The 21,699-nt window shown below is 35.1% G+C and overlaps 1 protein-coding gene across 1 annotated transcript in view; it reads right to left on the reverse strand.

Moving 5' to 3' along the window:
- LOC121985296 (glycerophosphodiester phosphodiesterase GDPDL4-like) overlaps positions 1 to 21,699 on the reverse strand; it is a 78,410-nt gene that overhangs the window by 17,738 nt on the left and 38,973 nt on the right. Inside the window, exons 5-6 of the mRNA XM_042538659.1 lie at positions 3,049 to 3,087; positions 2,679 to 2,966 (exon numbers count right to left, since the gene is read on the reverse strand). Of these exons, the coding sequence (XP_042394593.1) occupies positions 2,679 to 2,966; positions 3,049 to 3,087 (327 nt within the window). The remainder of the gene's footprint in view (positions 1 to 2,678; positions 2,967 to 3,048; positions 3,088 to 21,699) is intronic.

Genomic DNA, 21,699 nt, shown 5'->3' on the forward strand with positions numbered 1-21,699 from the left:
AGATTTGCTCTAAACCAAATCAATTTGATGCTAATTTGATGTTGAATATCCTGGAAAAGTGGTAACTCCTTTGGCAAGCCAGCAGGAAAAACATGAGAAAATTCCTCTATCAATGGTTTGACAACATCTAGAATAGTTATTTCAGGACTCACTTCTTTGCCAAACAGAATATCAAATTCTTCCATCTCGTCTTCGGACTTTGGTAGAGGTAATAGATTGGCTCTTGGCTTACAGCTGATCAGCTCTTTTGCGAGTAGCAACAGAATTTTTTTTATTGGAACATGAAACTATTTTATTTCGGACATCATGATGAACCAATCTGTCATATTATCATGGTCTTCCCAATAGTAGGTGGGATGCATTCATGGTTACCACATCACACCAAATCTGATCTTTGTAGTTAGCTCCAATAGAAAGTGAAATCAAAGCTCATTTAGAAACTGCTACCTCACTTCCCTTTTGCAACCAAGCGAGTTTATAAGGCTCGGGATGCTTCTCAATCTTGATGCCCAATTTTTTTGTATTAATTCTTCAAACACCATATTTTGACAACTCCCTAAATCAATCACCAATTTACATACCTTCCCATTAACTGTGCATGTTAATTGAAAGATGTTTGTTTACATTCATTTGTCATCCATCCCCTTTAGTGCAAGATAAGATCGTCGTACCACCAATAACAGACCTATATCACCACTCACATACTACTCTTCCCCTATGTTATCATCATCTTCTTCATTCTCATCATGAAGATCCTCATTTGCACCCATAGTTTCTTTATGTGTGTCTATCATCAACGAAGGCCTCTTGTCATCCCTTTCAATCTTGTACCTGGTGTCCTGATTCACCATAGCTATAATATCTCACATTGTTTCTAGGTTACTGGTTGGTAACTAATGGGGTAATCAAGGTTGAACTGTGTCACTATGATTATTGTTGGTTAAGCCAATGCCCTCTCCTGACTGAGATATTCCAGAATTTGTATGCCTGCTGGATTTCCTCTCTATGTGTAATGTTTTCTGGTATGCCTCAGAAATGGAGATGGTTGAATAACTCAAGAAAATGTTGAATATGTTGTCATAAAGCCCTGATGTATCGAATAACCATATGATTTTTGGAATATGACAGATCGTTTCTAGCAAGTGATAAAACTCGAAAGTATATTCATCTACAACCCTCAAACCTTGACCCTTCCAAGAATTTCTAATACATGAGACACGTATAATTGTGAGGAAGGAACCCAACTCGCATATGTTTGTAGAGCTTAGCCAAAGAAATAATTTTTGCCTTGCCATCTTTGAACGCTAAAGTTTGTTTTGTCGCCACCATGCAATGGCACACTCCCAAATCCACGTCACCACCTACTACACCTGGCACCCTATGATCTTTTGAAACCTCCTTGAAATCAAATATATCATCCACATTAGAAATCCAATCTAGGAACTCCTTGGGTTATAGGCAATTATGAAATTCAGGGATATCAATGTGAATCCTAGCCTCCAATCGTCGATTGTCATCACGACTATGGTTAATTAGTAGTGTTGGTCTCCATCTAGGTCGTTGGAGCCGCCCTACCCAAAGGTCCTCCACTGTTTCAAGATGTGGACTCAAATCCAGATTCAAATTTTCATATTTCCAAGTTGCATCATGAGCATGACAAAGTATTCTTGCATATGGTGTTGCATTTGTTGGAGTCACTCCTCATGTATCGCAATTCAATCACGGTCCTAAACTTCCTCAAGTGGTGTCACTCATTGATCTTTTCTAGGTGGCACATTGTAGGAAGCGTAGCCCTACTCTAATACCAACTAATGTAGCGGAAGCGAATACAACAAAGATCCAATTGATTCATACAGAATAGTCTTAATCATCAATTATCCTCTCAACCAAAAGCTACACCCGTATTTATAAAACGGGCTACAATAATCAAATCGGGAAAATACTCCCAAATTTAAAAATACGTATTTAAGGGAAAATTATAATATCATTCCTAAGGAATAAGGAAATTAAATCAGAGTCAAATTTGATTTTCTTAGGTTGATTTATCGCTGAAATAAAATTCTACTAAAAATAAAAGAGCACAAATTTAAGGTATGACAGACGGAATTTATCCCAAAATCCACCAAGTTTGGTACTTTCACCTTATTTGGCACTGGGTGACCCCAACATGCCAAAAAGACATTTTGCACCACATCACTCTTACACTAAGATAAGATTTGATGTCTTCATGATTTGCTCTTAGACAACCATGGTTGAAGGTAAGATTGATTTCCACTGCATTGTATTAATTTCTTTTGAAAACCACTATTTATTTAGTCCCTTATGATTGCCATCATGAATAATGTTTAAGGTTTCCATTATTTAGTTCTAACACACATATTAATGAAACCAAACATGATCAGTGAGGCAACTTTTTTCACCATATTCATCAGCACTAATAACCGTTATGCTTCAAGAAGCACAAAGCAAAAAAATATGATCACACTTACTGACAAGTCAAAAAGAGGAGATTAAGGTCTTTGAAAACTGGAAATAGGTTGCATATATGACTAGGAAGAAATAAAGAAAGAATACTAGCTCACTAACAATGGTCTCTTTTAAGTAAAAAATCAAAATGGCAAATTATTGTGTTTACAGGTTATAAGTAATATGCAGAGTATACAGAAACATCAACTCACGCTTCAAGTTGTTTTTAATTTCATCCCATGTGAGATTGAAGGTAAATATACCAGCACTGCTCTTGATTTCAGGGATAAGAGAGTGTTGTGAAGAGTAAGGTGAACTTGTCACTGTGGTTATTGTTAAAAGGTCTACATTGCTCATGCATACCAGAACTTCATCTTTCGTTAATTGAACAGAACAGTCAATCACATCTGCACCATCATCAACAGCTTTCTGATAAGCCATATCAGTACAATCTGCATATTCTCCACTGGCTCCATTGTGTGAGATGATTAATGGTTTCCCTTAAGCACATATGAAAAGAATCAGATAGAGAAGAGACACAATAAACAACAGTGGCACCTTAGACTAAACTCAGAAGAATACCGTGATCTTGGCTATTTGTGTTCAAGTGAGAAAAACATCCTGCAAGAATCAACCATTTTATCAAGTAAGAAACATGAGATTACCTAATAGAAAAACACATAGGCTTGCAAAGAAGAGATGAATCTGAAGAAAACATACACATCTATACTGAGCAAATTATCAATTATTCTCCTGCAGAACATACACAATTATACTGAACAAATTATCAATTATCCCTGCCACCCAAAATATGTTACGAGGACCAACACATTGAGTGTTTTGTTGATATTCAATTTAAATCTTAATTTTTAGGGTGCATTTGATTTATAGGATCAACTCTGCCCATGACGAATTATCCCGTCATCTCAAGCCTAGATAAAGAAGGAGAGTTACGTTAGGTTGCTAACCAGCGTTAAACTATGGCAAATGTTAAATGAATGGATCAATTAAACAATTATGTTAATGCTAGATTGTTCCTCGAAAGAAACGCGTTGCAGGGTCCGACTGTAACGTCTTGGTAAGGACAGCTACATCTCTAGAACTTAGGTGTAGTATTAAATAGGCAAGAATTCTCACATCACACGTTGAATAAAAACCAATATTATAAGAAAACTAATAGTCTAAGATGTGGAACATGAAACATAGGAACCCTCACTAGTAAAGTAATGGAGGTAGTAGATACAATGATTAAGAGAAGAATTAATATTTTCTAGATAACAAAATGGGTAGGCAAGAGGCTAAAATGATAGAGAACTCAGGTTTTAAATTATGGGGCACAGGAAAGAGTAAAATAAGAAATGAAGTGGGTATCATTGTAGATAGTTCGTTAAAGAATGAAGTTGTTGGAGTAGTTAGAAAGGGGATAGAATTAGAACTTTCAAGATATTAGTGGCGAACAAAACTATGAACGTAATTAGTATATATGCACCTCAAGTGGGATTAAATGGAGATACTAAATCAAGATTTTGGAATGACCTAGATGAAGTATTAGAAAATATTTTGCCACATGAAATGATTTTAATAGAAAACTATGTAAATTAGCATATCGAAGTGAAAAAATTAGGAATATGAAATGAAGAAGGAAAATTATATTAGATTTTGCGATAGCATATAATCTTATACTAGCTAATACGTTTTTTAAGAAAAAAAGAACACTTGGTCATATTCAAAAATGGGAATAATAAATTGCAAATTAACTTTCTTATGGTTAGGAAGAGGGTAAAAAGATTTATAAAGATTGCAAGGTTATTCCTGGATAAAGCTTAACTACCCAACATAGATTAGTAGTATTGGATACATGCCTCAATTATAATATCAATAGAAGGAATATATATATGATTCCTAGAATTAAGTGGTGGAAGTTTAAGGATGGCAAACAAAACATATTTAAGGAAAAAATAGGAGTACAAACATTAAATAAAATATACGGTGACTCTAATACAACATGGGATAAAATGATATCAAAGTTAAAAGTAGTGGCCAAAAGTGTACTCTGTAAGTTAATGGCATGCACCACCAAGTAAGGAATCTTGGTGATAGAATGAAAAAGTATAAGAGAAAGTGAAGAAAAAACAAACAGCTTATAAGGAATTATATATTTATAAAAACGAGAAAAACTTTAAAAAAAATACAATAGACAAGGTTAAGAAAGCAGTGAATGAAATTTTTGAACGGTTATATCGAAAATTGAATACAAAAGAAGGGGAAAAAGATATTTATAGAATAGCTTAAATAAGAGAGAGGAAGACATGAGATCTTATCCAAATAAGATGTATTAAAGATTAATGCAATAAGATACTGGTAAATGATAGAGAAATAAAAGAACAGTGGAAGAGGTATTTTCATCAATTTTTTATAAAGGTTTAGATAACCAACTTAACTTAAGTAATTTAAGTAAGTCAAATGAGTATAGAAATTTAAATTTTTATCGTAGATCAAATTGCATAAGTAAAACAAGCTTTAAATGGGATGTAAATAAAATCATATATTCCGATAGAGGTATAAAAGTGCATAGGGAAATAAGGTATTGAATGACTTACAAAATTATTTAACATGATATTGAAAACGAAAAATGTCTAATCAATAGAAGGTAAGTACTCTAGTTCCCTTATATAAGAACAAGGGAGACGTACAAAATTATGAAAACTATAAGGGTATTAAAATGAGTCATACCATGAAACTTTGGAAAGAGTAATAGAAAAAAATTAAGGAGACCACGGTGATCAAAAATCAATTTGGGTTTATGTTTGAAAGGTCGACAATAGAAGTTATACATCTTCTTAAGCAATTAATTGAAAAGTATCGGACCAAAAGCAAGATCTACACAAGATATTCATTAACTTAGAAAAAGTTTATGATAGAGTCTCAAGAGAAATTATATGGAAAATTCTAGAAAAGAGAGATGTTAGCGTAGCATATATTGAACTAATTAAAGACATGTATGAGAATATAACGACTAGAGTGAAGACTTTAGGTAGATTAACTGAAATATTTTCAATAAAGATATAACTACATTAAGGATTAGCTATAAGTCTCTATCTTTTTACACTTATCATACACAAACTCACTATACACATTCAAGACACAGTACCGTGGTGTATGTTATTTACAGATGATATCATTTTGATTGATGAGACACGTGAAGGAGTAAATGCTAAACAAGAATCTTGGCGGGGCACTCTAAAAGTGAAAGGTTTTAAGCTTAGTAGAGTAAAGACAGAATATATGAAATTAAGTTTAACAATATTAAACGTAATGAGATAATTGTTAATATATGAGATGATGAATTATCTGGAATTCAACACAACAAAGGAATTGATAGAGGTGTCTTACATAAAATATAAATAGGATGGTTAAAATAGAGGAGAGCGTCGGTGTTTTATGTGATCGTAAAGTACCTCTAAAACTTAAGGAAAAGATCTACAAAATGGTGGTTAAACCTACTATGTTATATGCTGTTGAATGTTAGGTTATGACTCGAGCACATGAGCAGAAGATGAGTTGCAGAGATGTGGATGTTAAGGTGGATGTGTGAATATATAAGGATAGACAAAATAAGAAATGAGAGCATTGGAGAGAAAGTCAGAATTATATCTATTGAGGAAAAACTCAAAGAAACACATTTAAGATGATACGGATATATACTTAGACTAGCCGGCCAATAAATACTCCAATTAGGTGATATGAAACTATGTCAAATACGCACATCAAATAAAGAAGAGGAAGATAAAAAAAAGACTTGGTTAGTAACAATAAGATAAAATTTATTTAAGTATAGATGATATAGTAGGGGATAGAAATTCTTCTATATTGCTTTTTGTTAACCAAGTATACCATTATTTGTAATGTTTTGAAGCGCGAGAGTAGGGACGATCACATTAACGCCATAACATTTGAATAAAACTTAACTACAATTCTTCAATGATTTTAACATTATATAATAAATAAAACTTTGGATAATCTTAGGAATTCAAGACTTTCAAACATCACATTAATTATATTATTTGTAAGCAATTTGATAGGTGCCTTATGTTTTTCTCAATTTCTTATTGAGACCTCAAGAACCACCACATGTAGCAAATGAAATTGTACTCTAAAAGTAATTAGAGTTTGTTCAATATGTTGGCAATGTTATAGGCTCATAGGGTTTGTATGTAAATAAATGAGTCATAGGGTTATATTTGCAATATTTCTTATTCTTTAATAAGTAATGTTTTGAAGAGAGAGAGTAGGGATGATCACATTGATGCCATAACATTTGATTACAAGTTACTAAAATTCTTTCATGATCTTTAACTTTATATAATAAGTAAAATATTGAATGATGTTAGGAACTCGATTCGAACATCACATTAACTATATAATTAGTAATCAATTTGATAGCCATCTTATGTTTTTCTCAATAAAATGAAATTATACTCTAGAAATAATTAGAGTTTGTCCTATATATTATCACCTATTCTAGGTTCGTAGAGTTTGTATGTAGATACATGATTTATAGAGGGAGATGGAGGCAACCACTACTATATTTCTGATTCTTTTATAACAAAATATATATTGGTAGAGGGAGACAACCCAACATTGTGCGATAAATAATTTATATCTTAGTAATTTTCTTCTCTTTATCGGTTCATCATCATTTTTTTGATTTGGCATTTCTATCATTTATGTCATTGTAAGAAGGTTGAAAATTTTATTCAAAGCTCATTTTGGGTCCTATTTCGAATTTGAGACATGAATCTAGACTCTCTAGTTCCATCAGGCAAACATCTTATTGCCAACGCATCATGATTCAATCTAAAAAATGTTAACTTTAATGGTTCGACTATGGGAATGAATAGATGGTGCCTTTTTTTCATAAAACAATCATGCATATTTTCGAATATCCGCCAATAATCAAGTATGTGACCCCACCTCATCCTCCAATCATATCATAATACAAGCATTGGTAATGAAACTGATTTGCTAATTGATGTGTCCCCAAGCTAAAGACTATTGTTTTAGTGTCATTTGTCTATCATTATCATTAAAATATCAAAATAAAATAAAATTGTTCAAAATAAATAAAATACATCAAATATTCACAATTTATAACATTGTCAAAATCAATATAAGAAATCTTCATAAAAGATCTAAGAAAAATATATAATTGTAATAAAAATACTAAATAAATCAAATAAATATCTTCATGTAAAAAGATTATATAAATTTTTGAACTATTAAATTGACATAATAAAATTTTCATCTCAATCTATTACACTAGTAAATATGAAAGTAATACAACTAAGAGTGAGCACGAGTATAATTGATAGATAGTATAGCAACAACAACCAAACTGTTATCCCACTAAGTGGGCTCATTTATATGTATCCTCTTGCACTATTGGGCTCAATCTCCTACTATATCCTCAACTATATTTAAATAAATTTTATCATGTTTTACTGTTGCTAACCAAATTTTCTTTGATCTTCTTCTTACTCGATTAATGTGTGTATTTATCAGGGTCTCACATCGCATGGGGTATTTATTGGTCACCTAAGTACAAGTACATATCATCTTAAATGTGTCTTTTAGTGTTCTCTCAGTAAGTGAACACGACTTTCTCTCTAATGTTCTCATTTCTTATCCTATCCATCATCATCCTCTTATGCCCACACATCCACCTTAGCATCCTCATCTCTAAAACTCTCATCTTCTTATGTCATGCCAACATTCAACTTCATATAACATATTAGATCTAATTATTGTTTCGTAAAACTTCCTATTATAGATTGTACAAATAGAAATAGAAAATATAGGGATATGATTTATCTTAATTGTAGGGATTTGATTAATCTACTTTTCAAACATTGGATTGAAACTATATATATATTACTCCACTGTTAACATTTTTCATGGCATTAAAGTCACCAAATAAATAGTGGGAGGGGCCCAAAATTTGGGTACTCTTTAGTGATAGTTTGTTCTCACCGCTAGTGTAGTGTCCAAAATCACTTATTTAATTAAAGGAATTTATTGAATTAAATTATAATTTAATTAGAATCCGGATTTATTTAATTAAGAAAATTTATTGAATTAAATTATAATTTAATTAGAATCCGGATTTATTTAATTAAGGGATTCATTGGATTAATTATAATTAGATTTTAAATTTATTTAATTAAGGATATTTATTGGGTTAATAATAATTGCTCATTTGATTTTATTAAAAATTTATTTACATAAATATATTTAATTAATTCAGCTAGCCCTCAATTATGGAAATTTGATTAATCAAGTATATTAAGAAAATAGTAGGACCTAAATATACAAAATTTATAAAGACCTAGTATTTACATAACATATATGTATAAATTTTTATACAAATTATTCATCTAATTAATATATAAGTAAAACATTAGTAATATATTATACATAATATAAAAATATATAATTAAACAAAAATAAGAAGAATATAATATATATGTATAATGTGTATTATGTAGAATATATAGTATACATTATAATTAAAAAATTGTAATATCGAAATATATGAAATTATATATACTACCATATATATGTGATATATACATGGATATATATAAATATGAAATTAGTATATGGATATAAATATATATACGACATTAATGCAATGACTTAGTATTAAGAAACTATAACCTGAATTATATGTTACCATCTATAGCTAATATAAACATAGATGTATATAAATATAAAATTAGTATATGAATATAGGCTTCTATTTAGACTTAGTATTAAGTTTTATAAAAATAATATAAATGATTTAGCATTTATAAAACCTATAACTTATGGATTTTTTATATGTGGATATATAGGGAATTTTATTAAAAAATAATAATAAGACACCAATATATAAATATTTAGTATTGATATAATTTATGTGTATAAATAATTCTTCTAAATAATATGGAAATGAAATATAAATAACATTATATATATATATATATATATATATAAGAACATGTAAATAGGAAATATTATGTATAATATAAAATATATAATGTAAATTATATAGTATTAAAAAAAATGTAAGAACGTGTAACAAAGAAATATTATGTATAATATAAAGTATATAATATAAATTAAACAAGTAAGAAATTAAAACATGTGGATAAAACTTAGTAGATAGGAATTAAAGGACTTAGCATTTAGGTATAAAATTTAGTATCTATAAATTTATAGAGATTATTCATCTAATTAATATAGAAATAAAATATAAATAATATATTATGTATAATATAAATTATAAAGCATAAATAAAATTAAATAGGGAAAATATATATATATATATATAAGAAACACGTGTAACATATTATTTAAATAATATATAATATAAAATATATAATTAAAAAAAAAAGAATAAGAAAATAAATAAGATTTAATATATTATGTATGTAATGTGTAACATATATGGAAATAAAGTATATATAAAAAAAAGAGATAAATAAATTATATGACTTGAAGGATAAAATTGAGACAAAGTCATAATCTCCATCTCTTTAAAAACCCTACCTCCAAAAGCCCCATCCCTTGGATGTGCCGCCGGCCCTAAGGAGCTCCTCTCCTTCCCATTGTTCTCCACCAGTTCTAGAGCCACAAGGGAAGACAAGAAGAGAGAGTTGGTAGCCAAAGATTTAAAGGCATGTTCTCAACCATGTTATTGTTGTAATTAGCCTCTATAGTCTTGTGTAGTTTCGGAAATTTTATAGCTTGCAAGGTTAGCTTGTTTTTCTTGCTAATGATATCATGTTTCAACCTATATGAATTAAATCTGAATTTAAAGTCATTTAATTGCTTGTGAAAATGTTAAGTTCCCTCATGCTTCATAAAATCGGAATATTAGTTATTGTTTTAACATTCATGAAGTTTATTCATTCTTTTGATGTGTATAATCACCTTAAAAATTATAGAACTCATAGTTACTGTATGGAGAATATTTATATGAATTAAATCTGAATTTAAAGTCATTTAATTGCTTGTGAAAATGTTAGGTTCCCTCATGCTTCATAAAATTGGAATATTGGTTATCGTTTTAACATTCATGAAGTTTCTTCATACTTTTGATGCGTATAATGACCTGAAAAAAAATAGAGAACTCATGATTACTGTATGGAGAATATTCATGTGAATTAAATCCAAGTTAATGTCATGTAATTGCTGGTGAACACGTTAGGTTCCCTCATACTTCATGAAATCGGAACATTGGTTGTTATTTTAACATTTCATATAATTTCTTCATTCTTTTGATGCATATAATGACCCCTAAAATTATAGAAATTATGGTTACTAGATGGATAACCTTTATGTGGATTAAATCTGAATTTAATGTCATTTAATCACGGCTGAACATGTTAGGATTCTTCCCGCTTTATTAAATCGGATTGTTATTTGTAGTTTTAACTTTTTATGTAGTTTCTTCATTTTATTAATGCATTAAATGACCCTTAAAATTATGGAACTCATGGTTACTATATAGAGAATATTTTAGGATATTTTATCAAAATTTAAGGTCCCTTAAATACTGTAAACATATGTGGGGATATTCATATTCCATGTATTAAGGCCGAATGATCTTGTTGACATGCTAATTGTTTAACATCATATGTTATAGCTTAAATTTCATGATAAATGTTAGGAAATCAGTAACCTTAACAACTCACCAAAGTGATAATGAGAATGATAGAGATTTAATAAGAATACCGTGAGGGAAAAGGGACCCCGTTTATGGGACAAGGCCCCAGAAGGAGCCCAATACCGGGTAAGTTGACTGTAACAAATTGAAATTGATAATGATAACGATAAAGATTGAATAAGGATACCGTGAGGGAAAAGACCCCAGAGGGACCCCGTTTACGGAACAAGGCCCCAGAGGGAGCCCAATATCGGATAAGTTAACTGTGACGAAACGATTATGATAATAATTTATGGGAATGTTGTGAGGGAGAAGGCCCCAGAGGGACCCCGTTTACGAGCCAAGGCCCCAGAGAGAGCCCAACACCAGATTTCCATATGCCACGGCCCAGTGACAAAAGGGTTGCTGGAGACCCCGCCAACTATAAGCCAAGACACAGTAACAGAAAAATGGTTGCTAATGTCCCGCTACCTGGTACCATGGTTTTACAACTGAGATTGATCAATCAACCATATGATAATAGCTAGTCAATGTCAACGATCCAAACTTGCCTTATTTTATGATAAGATATGTTTATGTTCATGTTATGCTATGTATATGTTGAGGTTCATGATATGCTATGTTTATGTTCATGTATGCTATAAATATGTTAGGTATATGATATGCTACATTTATGTTTATGTTATACTATATAAATGTATAGGTTCATGATATGTTACGTTTACATTCACGCTATGCCATGTACATAGTTGGGTTCATGTTCAGGTTCATGTTATACCTATGTTATTATTACACTTATATTTATGTTTACGTTTCTATTTAGGATTATGTTAATGTTATGCTTATGCCTATGCTTATGGACATGCTCGTGATCAAGTCTACCATTATGCCTTGTTCATTTACCATGCTTACATTTATTCTTTCATGCCTATGTTGCTACCTATGCTTACGTTCATAATATGCTAGTAGGGAGATCCCAAGTTACCTTGTAGGTGGTTTCCCTTAGTACACTAGATTATAGTTGGTAATTAATGCATAACACTGTTTCGAACATGCTGAATCTCTCTACTCACAGATTATACTTTTTTTCAGATAATGAGACAAATGAGACAGGAGACATTGACCAGTGAGCCAGCTCGGAATAAGGGTAGTACAACCCGGAGAACATCCAGATTAAATTCTGTATTTAGTTATGTTTACTTTTACACCGTCAATGTAATTTGAACCAAGAAACCATTATGAAAGTAAGAATAAGTGACGTCCGTAGTTTAAGTTTTATTATGTAAAAAAAAAACTAGGGGCGTTACAGCTAGCCTAGGAGGAACCACGGCTCACTAATCTACTATCACTCAACGAAATCTCAGCATGTGAGCCACATGCGCCGTCGTGAGTTTTCTGGTCCAATCCCACACGTCAGCATGTGAAAGCGCATTCATTACTGAAAATCGCTTCAGTTGTCACTATTTCATTCGCCCTACTCTATACAATATAAAATGCATAATACATTAAATTTTTCAACATATTTAAACTTTATATCAAAATTTATCTAAATATAGGATTTTTCAAGATTTCATATTTTTCTAGGTAAAGGATATCAAAATGAATATGCTCTTGAAATTTCACATTTTTAAACTTTTCAAGATTTTCATATGTATTTCTTAATGTAGCACTTGAAATTTTTAGAATTCTAAAAAAAATAAGGTTTAGTCATTTTCATGTCTATTTTGGTTGCTTTATTAGGTTTAATATTGATTTTTGTTGCGTTTAAATGATATTTTATGCCTTGAAATAATTGTATACATTTTAAAACATCATTTTTTGGATAAGTAAAAAATTGTATAGCACGAACCAAGAGTACTGTTCAAAGCAAAACCAAAAATCTCGTGTCTTGAGAACCACGAGTTAGGCCTTTATATAGAAAAGAAGATATAGAACAAAAGTCAAAAATACTCCTATACATATTCTAACACTGCCCCTCAAGCTGGAGAATATAGATCATATGCACCAAGCTTGTTACATATGTAGTCAATTCGGGGACCTCTAAGTGACTTCGTGAATATATCTACTAGCTGATCATGTGAGCTGACAAAAGTAGTAGATATTTCTCCAGATATGACTTTCTCTCTGACAAAGTGACAGTCAACTTCAATATGCTTTGTCCTCTCATAGAAGACTGGATTTGAGGCAATATGCATAGCGGCCTGGTTGTCACATATGAGTGACATTGGTGTAACCTCTCCAAACCTTAGTTCCTGAAGCAATTGTTTTAACCATATAAGTTCTTGACTGGCTATAGCCATAGCTCGATATTCTGCCTCTACACTGGATCTTGCCATAATATTCTGCTTTTTGTTTTTCCAAGAAACAAGATTACCTCCGACAAATATACAAAAACTTGAAGTAGATCTTCTATAAGAGGGAGATCCAACCCAATCTGCATCAGAATACCCCACAATTTGAGTATGTACTTTGTCTTTATATAGAAGACTCTTTCCTAGTGCAGCCCTGATATATCGAATAATGCGAGTCACGACATCCCAATGTTCTTTGCACGGAGAGTTGAGAAACTATCTTACTACACTTACTACAAATGAGATACCCGGACTAGTGACAGTAAAGTAGCTTAGTTTTCCTACTAATCGCCTGTACCGTTCAGGATTTAAAAGAAGCTCCCCCTGATTTGGCAGGAGCTTGACATTAGGATCCATGGGATTGTCGACTGTCTTTGAGTTTAACATTCCTGTTTCTTCCAGAATATCCATTGCATACTTCCTTTGGGATATAATGATCCCATCTTTAGACTGTGTCACTTCTATCCCTAGGAAATATTTGAGTTTGCCGAGATTCTTTGTCTGAAAATGTTTAAAAAGATGTTTTACTTGTGAAATCTCAAGATGATCATTACCTGTGATGACAATATCATCAACATAAACCACTATATAGATGCAACCAGTAGATGAGTGGCGATAAAAGACAGAATGATCAGCCTCGCTTCGAGTCATGCCAAAATGTTGAATTACAGTACTAAATCTACTGAATCATGCTCTGGGTGACTGCTTGAGACCATATAAAGATTTCCGTAAGTGACATACAAGACCAGAAGACTCCCCCTGAGCAACAAAATACGGAGGTTGCTCCATGTAGACTTCCTCGAGCAGGTCACCATGTAAGAATGCATTTTTTATGTCTAATTGATGAAGGGGCCAATGGCGAATTACAGCAATAGACAAGAAAAAACGCACAGAAGACATCTTGGCAACAGGAGAAAAAGTGTCTCCATAATCCAATCCAAATACCCGAGTATAGTCTTTAGCGACGAGACGAGCCTTAAGCCGATCAACCGTGCCGTCCACACCAACTTTCACCGTAAACACCCAACGACAACCAACCACTGATTTTCCAGGAGGTAGAGGAACGAGTTCCCAAGTCTCACTGCTCTGTAAGGCACTCATTTCATCAAGCATGGCTTGTTTCCATCCTGGATGGGCAAAGGCATCACCTGCAGTCTTTGGGAGAGAAACAGACGACGAGGAAAACAGACAATAATAATAGGATGGAGAAAGACGATGATAGCTCAAAGAAACATAGTGAGGAGAAGGATTACGAGTGGAACGCATACCCTTTCGAAATGCAATAGGAACATCAGAGTCAGGAGATGGGACTGGAGGAAACGGCAAGGGATTTGGCTCCAAAGATGTGCCCACGGCAGTGTCAATGTTGGTCGGCGGCAAGGCAGAACGAGGATGACACTGATAAACCTGCAAAGGAGGAGACGAGGCTGGAGATGATAGAGGCGTCTCCGGAGGATAAAAGATAGTTACTGGTGCAGGTGGAGAGGGAGAAACCTCGGCTTGTGAAACGAAAGGACCGAAAAAAGGAACCGAGTCAAAGAATGTAACATCAGCGGAGATGAAATACCGACGAAGAGTAGGGGAATAACACTTGTACCCTTTCTGAGACCGTGGGTACCCAAGGAAGACACACTTATAAGACCGGGGAGAGAGTTTGTCAACTCCGGGATCAAGAGCATAAACAAAACATCTAGAACCAAACACCCGAAGTGGTAAAGGATGAAGAGACTGATGCGGATAAAGGACCTGATGAGGTATTTTACCCTGGAGAGTGGATGAAGGCATACGATTGATGAGATAACAGGCAGTAAGTACGGCATCACCCCAAAACTGATGAGGGACATGAGAATGAAGAAGAAGAGTCCGAGTGGTCTCAAGAAGATGACGATTCTTGCGTTCTGCAATCCCATTCTGTTGAGGGGTATGAGGGCAAAACGTGTGATGCAACACACCATGAGATGTCAAGAAAGTACGAAATTGAGTAGATAAATACTCGCGTGCATTATCACTTTGCAAAGTTCGAAGGGAAGTACCAAATTGAGTTTTTATTTCAAGGAAAAAGGATTCAAAAATAGAAAACAATTCTGAACGATCCTTCATCAGATATAACAATGTACAACGGGAAAAATCGTCTATAAAAGTAGCAAAATACCTTGACCCCATTGTAGAAGAAACACGACTCGAACCCCAAACATCAGAATGAACCAAAGCAAAAGGAGACATAGCCCGACTCTCAATGCGAGGAGAAAAAGAACTACGAATATGCTTACCTAATTGACACGACTCACGAGATAAAGACTCTAAATGAGAAAGACTAGGATGTAACTGTTTCAACTTATTAAGACCTGGATGTCCCAACTGAGCATGAATAAGTAGTGGAGATGATGATGCCGAACCAACAAAAGAGGGTTGTTGAAGTCGATATAGGCCATGAGATTCACATCCAAAGCCAATCATCCTCCCCGTACTCCGGTCGTGTAAGGAAACAAACGTGTTAGTAAAAGAAATGACACAATCAAGAGAACGAGTGAGTTGACTTATCGACAATAAATTAAAAGGAGCTCCGGGAACATAAAGAACATTATGAATGGAAAGAGATGAAGAAGAATGAACAATGCCAATATCCTGGGATTGAGTTTGAGAACCATTGGTCATGGTGACCATTGGTAAATTACCAGAAGTAATGAGAGAGGAAAATAGGGATTTATTACCAGTGATATGATCGATGGCCCTAGAATCAAGAACCCAAGAACCCGAAGAACGAGATATGCCAGCAAAGGAAGTACCAGCATGTGCAATGGTAGCAGTGGAATCAGAAGTCTAACAATTCTCAAACCATTTCAGAAAGACAGTATAGGAAGGTGTTGGAGTCGAATCAGGTGTTAACTGTGAAGTGGAAACTGAAGAAACAATAGAACTCTGAACGATCTGAGCAGCACGAGGAGGACGACCATGTAGACTCCGGCACTTATCACTCGTGTGTCCCGGTCGGTGGCAATGATCACACCAAGGACGTCCTTTGCCACCCTTGCGAGGTGAAGGTCCTTTGTGTCGAGAGACCAAAGCTGACGAGTTGACAGACACGGAAAAAGGCATCGTCAAAACTTTGGCCGGGACACGGAGAAGAGTCGCCCAGGTATTGTCCATGGTAGTTCCTGTGGGGCTGCCCAGGATCTGATCACGGACATGAGAATAATATGTGGGCAGACCATATAAAGCCAGAGACATAAAAAATTTCTTCCGATTTTCAAGCTCTTCAACAGGATTGGCCGCAGGTGGGAGCAGTTCATTGAAGTCACAAAGAAGGCTAGAGACTGAACCCAGATAAGTTGACATTGAATCCTTAATCTGATGGGCGCTGAGGATGGTCATGAGATCTTCACAAACTTGATAGAATCGCCGAGAAGTGTTTGTAAAGAGTTGTTGAGCCTGTGTCCAAACAGCTTTGCAGGTTTTATAAGTACGAAAGACATTCCTAAGAGATGGATGGATGGTGGCTCGGATAATGCAACACAACTGAGTGTCAACCTTTTTCCACATAGGACGATCAACGACTTGAACATGTTCTTCAGTTTGAGTGAGATGTGTCTCATAACCTTGTCCAACAAGCCAAAGCTCAATGTGAGATGCCCAAGAGATATAATTTTTACCATCCAACTGCTCGGAAGAGAGGGGTGTAGTGATATGATTGGTAAAGATTGAGGTATCTGGCTTTGACGTGCTAGATGTAGCCATGAATAGAACTGTGAACCGGACTGCCGGAATAGATGAACTGAGCTTGCTTCTGCTGGAAGAGATTTCCTAGCAACCAACCACAGAAGGAGGGGTTGCAGTCGCCGGCTTGTTGGCTGCCAATGACAGGGCAGAGGAAAACCAACAGCAGTAGAGGCGAAGCTCTGTGCAACAGCGTCGAACCAAAGCTAGGGCAGAAGAAAACAACCGCGGCAGAGGCTTGCTCCGTGCGGCCTCCAATGGCGGTGGCGCGACCCAGGATTAGGGCAGAGGAAGAAAAGAAACGAGTAGAGACCTTACTGGTGGTAGCCTCATCCCCCCTCGCACTAAAGAAGCTGACCGCAAGTCGCCTCTGGAGAACTCGCGGAAGAGAGAAAGGCCGACGAGGAGTTCGACGGGTTCCCGACGAGGAGAAAGGTCGACGAGGCTTGAGCCCGACGAGGAGTTCGACGGGTTCCCGTCGTCGCGGCCAGCAGATGTGGTGAAGCTCAGGTACGACTGGCTGCGTGCTCAGGGCGGGCACAAACCCTCCTGGATGACACGGCGGCGGCACAGGGGGAACGGATGGGGCAGAGAGGAAAGAAATTAGGATTTTAACTTGGCTCTGATACCATGTTCAAAGAAAAACCTAAAATCTCGTGTCCTGAGAACCACAAGTTAGGCCTTTATATAGAAAAGAAGATATAGAACAAAAGTCAAAAATACCCCTATACATATTCTAACAAGTACAAAAGCTAGTCCTTAGGAGTTACTCATATTTGGCTAACTCCTAAGGACCGATATACATGAAGTTGCACAAAATGCTCTCAATGTTTAACTTCCCCTCACCAAAGAAACTAGAGTTTCTAGCTCACCATACATAATAAATAATAGATGACAAGGCTAGATGAGGAACCTTTGTCAACACCCTACTCCCATGCTAGTGTCTACCTAAGACTCTTATCACTCTATAAGTGGACATCCCGATGTCATATGCTGTCAATCTATAATCCTCCTCAATAATCGAGCAATAGGGGGACACCTAAAGAATAGATGCTCCTGTATCTCTAGCACATGTCCACAAAAAGTGTATTATCGATCCTCCAAGTAATCCTGTCTATCCCTCGTGGGAAGATGCCTCTATGCCATATGCTAGCATCCAAAAGATAACTGCATGATTAGGTTGTAAGTATATCTTCCATACTATTCAGGCCCATGGCTTCTTAGGACTAGGATACCTAAGGAAGCCATATGCCCGAGCCACCCCGCCAACCTAAGTAAACCAATCTGCTAACGTCTGTCCAACAACTTCAGGGGATCTAGCAGCTAATAATATAAGATCCCGTATCTGCAACAGTCGTTTGATCAGAGGGGAATCTAAATGGGCTGCCTCCCATGTACATTTTAAAACATCATGATTACATACTAGTTGCTTATGCATAATTTTGGCACAAGTAACATACAAAATAGAATTTTATCACAAAGCACTTAGTGATATGGTTTTGGTACTTGTAAGTGTTGATATAAGTTGGAACTAGATTGTATGACCAAACTTAGTTCTTCTATGATTATAATTTGCAAATAATTTTAATCCTAGAGAATTATACTTATATGCATTCTTCCTCATGTTTGGGTTGATTCAAAATTTGTCTTTTCATTTTATAAAAATGAAAACATGTAATTGTTTGTATGAAATTAATGTGTAATGCTTGAAATGATTGAATGCTTGCATGTTTACTTGTTTAATCACCACAATTAATTAACATCTATTATGGTCATCCGTGTAGTGTTTCAATTATCACATATTCGTATAATTTTGTATGTGTGGCAAAGAGGGAGGAATGTGAGGCTTAAGTAGTAATGCTCTCCCTAATCAAAAAAATAAGTTGGCACCACAAGGTAGCTCGAAACAAGGATTCAGAGTTTCACATGCTTGGGTCAAGAGGAAGTTGGCATTAAGGGGAGCTTTGAGTTTTAAGATTGTCTTGTTGCATTGCATGTTTATACTTATTATTTTCTCTACATAAACAGGTTATATAAAAAATTAGAAAGGGGATATTGTTAGGGAAATGATGCATCCCTATTGTTTGGGTTACACCACATTATTTTGATGATTTGGCAACATCACTTAAGTTAGGTATATTGAGTGTCCAGGTTAGTCATGCCTAACAGACTTAGCGCTCAAGGATTGGTAGCTCGAACCAAGTAAACGGCTTAAATTGAGGGAATGCTTGGAGTGCTCAAGAGATAGGAGCCCAAATCAAGAAAGATCTTAATGAACTTAAAGGAACATGACCCGACACTCAACTACTCAAGGATAGGGAGTTTAAATCAAGGAAGAGCTTGATGGACTTGAGGGGACCCAAAAAAAAAAAAAATGCTCAAAATACTTGAGGGAGGGGAGCCCAAATTGAGGAAGAACTTGGTAGACTCAAGAGTTATAAGGCAAATCAAGGAGCTCAGAAGATTAAGGCACAGATTCCAGATCGAGGAGCTAAAGACTCAAAGAAATGTAAATCTTATTGTGTTATTATGGTGATGTAACTTTGGGTTTATTTTTCAGCATATAAAATGAGAAATGTAATTGCCTAGGTAGTGGATGAGGTACCTAGAACTCAATTTTAAAGCCTTGGAATATTCAAAGAACACTTAATAGTGTTGGGATCGTGAGGCCAGCAAGAGGGGATGAATAGCAATCATAAACCTACAAGTGTGATTCTAATTTACTCTTGCTATCAATAGTAGTGTCACATACACAAGTAGCATAACGGAATAAAACATACACAAGAACACTTATGATTGCTAACAATGGCATTTAGGTGGTTCAGCAGTCCTCTTCGATAGCCTATAATCTATCAACGGATCACTCTCGCTATCTCTCTCCTTCTCGGTCAACTAGCGGAGGTGGAGAAACTTCTCTACAAGCACAAGGATTACAAAGAGGAAGACTAAGAATAGTACAACAGACCTATAATAGGTTTAACCAATATTATTTCGCTAACCTTGAAGCCTCCTCGAAGTCCTCTTTTTATTGCCTTTAAAATCCTTTATTGTAATTTGATTCACTGCCATCAATCAGTCGAGTGGTTTGTACCATCAGTCAATTTCTTTGCTCAATTTGACTGTTGTCACCTATCTACTTTCCATCTCAACTATTAGTCAACTAGCAATCAACTTCAATTGATTGGGCCACGAATAGAAATATTTTATTTCCTCGACTAACTAGTTTATTAGTCCATTAATCGATTGGTCAAATCCTAAACCCCGAAGCACTTTGAGATATTAGATTTCCCATCCACAAGTGAACTTATCTCTAATACCAATCAACTAGTAATCATGATTATGACCACCTCTTAGGTCAAGTTCATTACGTTGAGTTCTACCCTGCCCCATTACATACAAGTTGCTCAACCCTCATAGCTCACAAAAGTCTTATAATTGCAGCTTGACTTCGCCTTTCAGCCATCTCTTGTCATGTTACTAGTGTTAGTACCCGAAACGGTTGAGGGGAGATCGTTGGAACCCTAAGTAGTGTTAACCACAATTTTGATATTTGGACGAACAAATTTAAATTAAGCCTGCTTTGGTATCTAATATGTATATCTAAGTGTGCAAGGACTTAGGAGAACATACAAGAGCACTCGATGACTTAGGGTTCAATGCAGTATGATGAAAGATGGAATGGAATACCCTAAGAACTAAAAGAACAAGGAGTATCAGAGAGAGTTGTACTTTGAGCAGAAGCAACAAGCATACGAGAAGAATGATACACAAAGTGAATCAACAGGCTCGATGTATCCGAGAGACAAGAGGTTTGGTAGAGGACTATACCGATGAAGCGAAAAGGGCACACGAGTAGTGAGTTGAAGGCTCGGTGCATCCAAGGGATGAGAAATCAGAAGGAAGACTATATTTGGGACGAAGCATAGAACTCAACTTAGGCGAACTCATCATAGTCAACTTGAGTCACAGTTTCGGGTGACTGGAACTGGTTTCGAGCAACCAAAATGGATCTAATCGACCTATGCATATGTTTATCTTTGAACAGGTTTGAAGTCGACCTATTTGAGAACTGTCGGTGATTGCAATTGGATCAAGGTGACCAGAACTGAATCCAAGCACCCGGAATACATATGGAACACCGTGTGTATAGGTCTTGGGCACAGCATACTGGGGTTGTGAACCAAATAAATCATGGTGTTCATCTTGGTATGCTTGTTTTTATGTTCGACTATTTTATATACTAACATGCATGTCCTTGCTAAGTATGTAATTATAGAAAACTAGACGTTTGAATTGTAAGTGCACTATTCACCCTCGCCCCTTCTAACAATGTCATCTTCCATATCGCACGTTCAACTAGTTCCTCGAATGCACACAAGCTCTCGACTCTTCCACATGACATCCTTCACTCCTTCACCTACCTAATCTACCTCCCTTGCTTGATGTCCTCATTACCTC

Source organism: Zingiber officinale, chromosome 5B, assembly GCF_018446385.1.
Source record: "Zingiber officinale cultivar Zhangliang chromosome 5B, Zo_v1.1, whole genome shotgun sequence".
Classification (NCBI taxonomy): domain Eukaryota; kingdom Viridiplantae; phylum Streptophyta; class Magnoliopsida; order Zingiberales; family Zingiberaceae; genus Zingiber; species Zingiber officinale.